Genomic DNA, 8,532 nt, shown 5'->3' with positions numbered 1-8,532 from the left:
GTGCAATCCATACTGAAGGCTGTGGTCTTTGATCTTCATCAGTAAGTGCTTCAAGTCCTCTTCACTTTCAGCAAGCAAGGTTGTGTCATCTACACAATGCAGGTTGTTAATGAGTCTTCCTCCAATCCTGATGCCCTGTTCTTCTTCAGTCCATAACATTGACTAATACTGGGAGACCAAGGGTAAAACAGCGCTGGAGCCATTTCTCTGAGTGTGATGCCTGCATTGTTCCAGGGGCCGCAGTGTGAACCCCAAAATCCAAGGTGGGCCCTGGAGTCACATAGTGTAAGGTTTGAACTCTGGTTTCACATCTCAAGCTGTGTGACCTTGGGTGAAGTATCTAAAATTGCTTCTGAAAAGTGGAGATGACACTCTATTTAAACTCTCAGGGCTACTATAAAGATTAAGGGAAACTGTGATAAATCTGATGCAGTGCCAAATGCATAGAAGAAACTTGTGAAATCATAGGAATTGTTGTCATTTGTAAATATTTTAATAGGCATCAAAGTATGCATTGCCTTGGGGGAAAAGCTATTAAAAAAATAAAAAGTATAAACTTGATTTTGAAGGAGACACAAGCAATTTAGTTAAGTTCAAATTATTTTATGAAACACTTTGAAATTCATTTATAAAATTTATTTCTAGTTGTAAATAACCTTACTGACATGTTACTATGGAAAGAATAATTAGCAAAAAAGTTTCTAGTCAATTTTTATCCAGTTGTTATCCAGTTCCTATTCACTGCACTATTTTTGGTATATTTCTGGAAAATTATAATTGTTTTGGTCAAACAAAATACCACCATTCCACATAATTCATTTAAAAAAATCTAGAGACGCAAGTATCAGGTTTTTTTAGAAAGGATTCTTTTCTCTAACCAGTTGCTGTTGAGTCAACTGCAACTCATGACAACCCCATGTGCGTCAGAGTAGAACTGTGCTTCATAGGGTTTGCAATGGCTGGTTTTTCAGAAGTTGGTCACCAGGCTTTTCTTCTGAGGTGCCTCTGAGTGTACTCGAACCTCCAACCTTTTGGATAGCAGCCCAGTGTGTTCACCATTTGCACCACAAAGGGACTCCATTCTTTTCTGTAGTTGGTGCTAATTAGTGAGGTTTTCCTGCCTTTCTACAGGAGAAGAATAACTAAGAAATACGTGGCAAGAAATCCAGAGAACCTTTTGGGTTGAACATTCTCTTTGCTCAGATAGTGTATTTAAGGGTCTGACATAATGGAGCCCACTCTGCGTGTGACCACACAGAAGACACCAGTGTCTCCATTTATAACAAGCCAGAGCCCTGGCTGCTCTCTCTGAGCACGTGGACAAGCTAACAGCAGGGAGATTCAGCTCTGGACAGAATGTGATACTCTTGTCCTCCCAGGAGCCCGCTGAAACAGACAAAGGGCTTGTTCTTGAACGGAAAGAGCGCACGGAGGGCTCCTCCCGCCTCGGTACCTGGCACTGGCGGCCTCGCAGACTCGCTGTTGGGCTTGAAGCGCAACTGCATGAGACGGGAGCTGGCAAGACACCTCCTGTTAGGGACTGAACTGTGTTCCCAAAGGATGTGCTGCAGTCCTAAGCCCAGTACCTGTGAAGGTGAACTTGTTTGGAAACAGGGTCTTTGAAGGTGTTACCAGTTAACATGAGGTCATACTGGAGCAGGGTGGGTCCTAATCCCATCTGAGTGGTGTCTTGTAAAACGGAGAAAAGGCACAGAGAGACACTCACAGGAGAGGATGGCCGTGGGATGACAGAGGCAGACACGGCTATAAACCAAGGGGCGTCAGGGGGTGTCAGGATCCACCAGAAGCTGGGAGAGAGGCAGGGAGCAGATTCCCCCTCGGAGTCCCAGAAGGAATTGACACGGCCGACACCCTGATCTTGGACTCCCAGCCTCCAGAACTGTGAGAAGATTAATTCCTGCTCTTCAAAGATACCCACTCTGTGGCATTTTTGTTCCAGCAGCCCTGGGAAGCTGAGACACATCTTTTTGCTGATCTGACACAGGACTCGGTTCTGAAGTTGCATGTACAGAAATCTATTGAAATCCAGACTCCCTGAAGCAAAGGGACATGCAAACGGTGGATTTTCTCATTTTTGTGAGCCACACACTCCCACTCTGGTCCCGGAAACACCCTACACACAGCACAGGCCCGTGTCTCCCCTTATGTTACCCTGTGAGTCAAGGTTAGAACTTGGAGCTCCCAGGACACTGGCTGGAGCTGGAGGACTGGGCTGGTCCAGCTGTTTCCACACTGTGATGAGCCTGTGGGCAAGACCCCAGCCCACCCTGTGCCCCAAGCCGTCTGCAACAGGGTGAAGAGTTCCTGCTCTAGTGCTGCCGAGAACACAAATCAGATGGAACTCAAACAGCCACAGTCACAGGAAACGTGTCCTGTAATAGAAGGACATTCCTAACCGTCACTGGTTATTAATGCGGATCCTGACAGTCTGCTGTGAGCAGGTGGGAGGTTTCTGACTTACTCCTCAACTCCCGGGTACAAAGGAGGCATTGCGTCTTAGATGTCATCACCCAGACTCACCCTGGAAGAAGGAGCCCCTTGGTGGCGCAAGTGGTTAACATGCTCAGCTGATAACCAAAAGGTTGGAGGTTCGAGTTGTGATAGTAAACCTCTAAAACTGAGGTACTGAGCATAATTTAATGGCTGACTTGAGGTCTGAATCAAAACTCCATTTTGTTACAAGCTCCTGCGTCCTGAGAATGTAATCTTGACTTCTTCCCATTCATATACGGGGCCTTGGGCCTCTGGCTAGATGGAATCAGAAGACACTGGTCCCCTATCAACCATCTTGTTTAACCAACCTGGCTCTTGCCCCAAGCCACTCTTAGTAAAAAGGGTGGGGGTCAGAAACTTAATTGTAAGAAAAGGAATTTATTCAAGATATTCTAGTAAGAAGGTAGTTGCTAATGACACACCCATGTTGTGATCACATGACCATCACACACGTCCCTTTCCCATCCTTACTATAAAGCACACCTCTCCCTCCGTGCCCAGGGCACTTGGCAGAGTCCTCTCTGCCCTGTGTTTCCCCAGTTCGAGAATTGCATTACCCTCAATAAATCTCTTTGCTTTTACTTTAATTTTCACTTATGTAAGTTTACTTATCCTTAGATAGAGACTACCCAGAGGAGCCTCAGAAGAAAGGCCTGGCGATCTGTTTCCAAAAAACCAGCTATTGAAAACCATGTGGAGCACAGCTCTGCTCTGACATACATGGGGTTGCCATGATTTGGGGTTGACTCAATGCTAACTTGCATTCTCAGTTCAGTGTCTGGTTTCAGGGCTCCTGTGGGAGTGAGGTCCTAGTCACTCAAATGCAGTGGCCTCACAGCACTCGGGATGGGTGCCCTCTCGGGGAGGGCTTGTCCATCCTGTGGAAGTACTGCCCCCTACCCCCTGGCCGCCTACCTGCGCGTACGGTGGAAGTGGCACCTCTTCAGTGGGACCTTGGCCACGTGCTCACGCAGGCCCACAAACAGGACGCTCCGGCTGTGCAGGATCCGGAGGCTGCGGACGGGCTCCGGTTGCTGCTCGGGGAAGAGCTCTATCTCCTCCAGCAGGCAGCTGCCCGCAGCAGGGCCCAGGGGTGCCCGCACCTTCTTGATGGTGCCGTGATCTGGAAGGTAGCAGGCGGGGGACAAGACAGTGAGTGCCACGGCCAGTCTCAGTGACCCACGGCTCCAAGCAGAAGGTTTACGACCCACCCTACTCGGACATGACCTCACTAACCTAACAAGAGACAACCCCGTTTCCAAACAGGGTCACATCCACGGGCCAGGGCTTCACTATATATTTCTGGGAGATGCAATTCAATCCATGACAACCCTCAAATGTTTTGTTGTTGTTGCTTTTATGAGTGACTGAGCGTCATGATTATATAGCAAATTTTACTTCAGGAAGATAAATTTGGAAACATAAAATAACAATTTACCCACTGCCATCGAGTCAATGATGACTCTTAGCAACCCTATGGGACAGAGCAGAACCGCCCCATAGGGTTTCCAAGGCTGTAATCTTTATGGAAGCAGACTGCCACATCTTTCTCCCACAGAGCAGCTAGTGGGTTCGAAGGGCAGATCTTCGGTTAGCTGCCAAGTGCTTAACCACTGTACCACCAGGGCTCCCTAAAATAATGATTAGCAATATATTTTTCTTTGGAATAGATTAAAACAAGAAAACAAAAGGAGGCCTGAGCGGGCCTGCATGCTACAGTGGGGACAGGCATAAGAAGAGGCGTTTCTGCAGCCAGAGCACTGATATGACAGGCCTCCGTTAAGCAGAGACTGAATCCAGGGCACTGGAGCAGGAGCTTGAACCTCCGCCGGCCAGCAGATGGCTGGGAGGTGGTAGCCGGTGGTCCACGCCCATCCATGTCTGGGGCGCTCTCTGCTGGTCACTCAGCGTGAAGCTGAAGGGCTTGTTCTGGGAGAAGGTGTGGTGAGGTCATTTGTTTCAGCAGCAGAAATGGGAGTTGAGCCCATAAAAGGGACCCAGAAATCAAGTGTCCATTGAACATAAGAGGACACAGCAGAGGGACCCCGCTCAGCCCTCAGGGCACTCTGATGCTGTTCCTGGCTTGATAACAGTGGTGACGGCTTCAACTATGAATGCTCCTGTTTTGTGAGCTCCAGGAGGGCAGGCGCCACGTTAGTGTTGTTCTCTGAGAAGTGCAGGTGCCCCGTGGATCACGGAGATCAGGTGTTTAATAAGCACGTGTAATGTTCAAGCCTCACCAACAGTTAATGCACTTGGCTGTTAACGGGAAGGTTGGCGGTTCAAGTCTACCCAGAGGTACTCGGAAGTAAGCCCTGGCGATCTGCATCTGAAAGGTTACAGCCATTGAACACCCTGTGGAGCACAGTTCTACTTTGATATACACGGGGTCGCCGAGAGTCAAGGGCAACTCAACAGCAGCTGGTGGAGGTGCTGGGTGAGAGGCTGAAGGCAAGAGTGAGTGATGAATGAATGAGTGAATGAATGAATGAATGCACGACCGAACACACGCCTGCAATAGGGATGTCATTCGTGTCACTGATACATTTGCAGAAACGAGTCCAGATTGGTAATTTTCCATTGTGGCCTTTTACAAGAGCTATATGCAAAGGTGAGACACAATACATGTATCTCCCCAATTCCCCAATGTGGATGGATTTCAACCAAAAGTGGCATAAACAACATATGCAGGAGGAAATAATTTTAACTGGTTTCATCCAATAAAACATTAATTCAGACAACTGGCCATAGGGAATGAAACCACACACACCTTCTACATAGCTGAGTATCAACACTCTAAGCAAAGTCAGTAGTGGGAAAATAGATGTCAGAAATATGTACAACGGTAATCCTTCTTTAAAATCTTGAGGTCAGCAAGAAAGGAAGAAACTGGCACTTCTTGCCAATCGCAGCTCAACTCCCCAGGGAAAGAGGAGGGCGCCCGGGATCATCCAAGACAGGAGGGTGATCCAAACCAGCTCTGCTTCAGCAAAATCTGTCATAATATCTGCTTCCATGTGAACGTGTCAACTGCAATTATGTTAGGGACACAATTTGTGTGTCACTTAGAAGTGAGGATGGCAAGATTTCAACTCGATTACTTTGGACACATCACCAGGAAAGACCAGTCACTGGAGAAGGACAGGCATCATGGCTGGTAAAGCAGAGGGTCAGCGAAAAGGAGATGGACTGACGTGATAGCTTCAATAACGGACTCAAACATACCAACGATCACGAAGGCGACCCGGGACGGAGCAATGTTTCGTTGTTATACATAAGGCTGCCAAGAGTCGGAGCTGACTCAATGGTAACAAGCAATAACATACTTGTAGTTTATCTCTGAAAACTGAAAACCATGGATAGTCATCGTGAGAGAAAGAGCTACCGCAAGCCTCTTAAGAGCGACCAAAGCTGAGAGCATAGTTGCTACACGAAAGACAGAAATAATTATAATTACATGAGAATATCATTAAATATTGTATTGAATCATTTACATTTGCCTCGTATTAGCAGTGCAGTAAGCATGGGGTTGCAGGATTAAATTTAGGATGTACAATTACATTTGAATTCAGATGAACAATGAGTATTTTTTAGTATTATTATGGCCTATATGTCAATATTATTCATGATTTCTCTGAAATTCAGCTGGAACTGGGCCCCCTGTACTTTTATCTGCTCCATCTGGCAGCCCTATTCTACCCACATCTCATTTGATCGTCTCGGAAACCTAGTAAAGATGTAACTAATGCATATGGAATTACTGTCATTTTATAGATGAGGGCACTGAGTTTCCCAGAGTAGAAGAGAACTGATAGATGTTTTCTCTAGATGTACTTTCAAAGTCCTGTAATGGGGTAAAACGTGTAATGACTTTTCACTTCAATGCTAGTGAACAAGATAAAAAACTCTAATAACCACCCCAAAGAAAACGTTCATTAAAAAGCAACTGTTGCGGAGGCCAGTGATACGGAGGAAGCGGGAGTCCAACTTAGATTTTCTGCATTCCCCCTTCACTGTGTGAGCTCCTCGGATGTAATGACACTTAACCAGGAGGAGGAACAAGAAGGAAACCAACATTCACATCCACTGGAAGCCGCGCCTGCTGCCCAGCCGGAGGGAAGTGACTCATGGCATGGGCTTCTGAAGGCGGCCGTCCTCCGGGGGCAGGGAGGGAATCCTTTCTGCACGTGTCCTGCCGACCTGAGCACACGGGGGGACATCAGAGCCCGACATGCTTCCTTCCTGATTCTGCACACCCATGCACCCGTACACTCAACAGCAAGACACACGGTGACAGATGCAAACAACTGTCTGCAGATGAGCGGAAACCCTGCGTGAACAGCAAAGGTAGTAGGTCTGGGAATTAGAGAAAGAGACTACTCGCTACCTTAGAAAGAGGGACCTGGCAGCCCACCATCCTCAGAACCTGAGTCCGGCCCTCATCTGGGGCAAGGGACTTCTTGTTGGCTTGCGGGTGAAAAGAGGAGAACTCTCCTGGCCACCAATCACTAGGATGTGGTCCCAGCGATTTGTAAGATTGATTTTTGATGGTGGTTGATGAAGTCCTGGAGACCAGAAGGAAAAATGGTAGGACAACAATGCAGAGGAAAAATTGGATTATCATAAAAACAGTAATGTCCTTGGGTAGTAGATGGTTAACATGCTCAGGTGCTCACAGGTTGAAAGTTTGAGTACACCCAGAGGCACCTGGAAGAAAGGCCTGGCAATCTACTTCTGAAAAAGCAGCCACTGAAAACTCTGTGGAGTACAGTTCTACCCTGACACACATGGGATCACCAGGAGTCTACAGTAACTTTTTTTTTTCCATATCAGTCAAGCATTGGTTTCTGATTTTGTGGTGTTCATACATTGAAACTATGGAAAAGATCATATGCAATCCCTATAAAAGTATGTTAGTAATAGTATGGTGAATGAGTTGTTAAAAGGTCAGTGAACTAAATATAAATAGTGTATTAAATAGAGTTGTTATACAAAATAAAGATCAAGCTACAACTTATAGATGTGACTTATCATAGAATTCACACTTGACAGACAACTGATGTATAAGCGGTGCCAAGCCCAGGACGGATCTGACTTCCCGGCCAGGCTTTGAGCTCTCATCTTCATGAGCTCAGGAAATAAACAGGGGAATAAACTTATGAAAAGAGCCATTTAGTTCAGTTCTATTAAAAAAACAATAAAAAAAAGAACATTTAAGGTGATGAAAGATTTGTTAAAACAAAAATCTTAAATAAAAATAAGACTTAAATCACTATTTGCTATACATGTAGCATAAGCTCTAATGTACCTAATTCAATTATCAGAGGTTAAATTCACAATATTTTTGGTTTGGGGGGAAAGCAGCTGATTTTTTTCTAATTTGCAACCCTTCAGCTTACTAACATGGATTTAACAGTTTGAACAAGAATCTATTTTGCGTCTTGATGTTACTGTCAGGTGCTGTCGGGTCAGATCTGACTCCTAGCGACCCTACATATATCCTTAGAATCAACTTGATATTGATAGTCAACTGAAATGAACCCAATTTCACTTGGAATGCCAACATGCCTCATAGTAAGATTGGGACCCTGTGCCAAGGATAGGAAATATAAGAAATAGATTTTGTTACCCAGATAATTTGTTCACAGAAAGTTGAAACTATAAATTACTTTTCTATTTTTTCCCTAAAATATTATGACTCAACAGCTCATGCACATGCAAAAGCCAAAAAAAACAAAAAACCAAACCCGTTGCCATTGGGTCGATCTCAACTCACAGCGACCCTACAGGACAGAGTAGAACTGCCCCATTGGGTTTCCAAGGAGCGGCTGGTGGATTTGAACTGCCGACCTTTTGGTTAGCAGCCAAGCTCTTAACCACTATGCCATCAGGGTTTCCACTAATGCAAAGGTATTATAAATTATATGTTAGATTCATTTTTTTTTTTTACTTTGAATGATCATAAGACACACATTAAGAGTCTTTTTTTTTTCAAATATTTTCATTTATTTCAGTTAA

At 45.4% G+C, this 8,532-nt stretch overlaps 1 protein-coding gene across 1 annotated transcript in view; it reads right to left on the bottom strand.

Annotated features, from left to right (window-relative positions):
• SEMA5A (semaphorin 5A) overlaps window positions 1-8,532 on the bottom strand; it is a 332,779-nt gene that overhangs the window by 104,499 nt on the left and 219,748 nt on the right. Inside the window, exon 10 of the mRNA XM_004380268.1 lies at window positions 3,430-3,637. Within this exon, the coding sequence (XP_004380325.1) occupies window positions 3,430-3,637 (208 nt within the window). The remainder of the gene's footprint in view (window positions 1-3,429; window positions 3,638-8,532) is intronic.

This window comes from Trichechus manatus, unplaced genomic scaffold (assembly GCF_000243295.1).
Source record: "Trichechus manatus latirostris isolate Lorelei unplaced genomic scaffold, TriManLat1.0 scaffold00072, whole genome shotgun sequence".
Taxonomy (NCBI): Eukaryota; Metazoa; Chordata; class Mammalia; order Sirenia; family Trichechidae; genus Trichechus; species Trichechus manatus.
The sequence above is the reverse complement of the archived record's forward strand: the minus strand, read 5'-3'. Positions and strand labels throughout refer to the sequence as shown.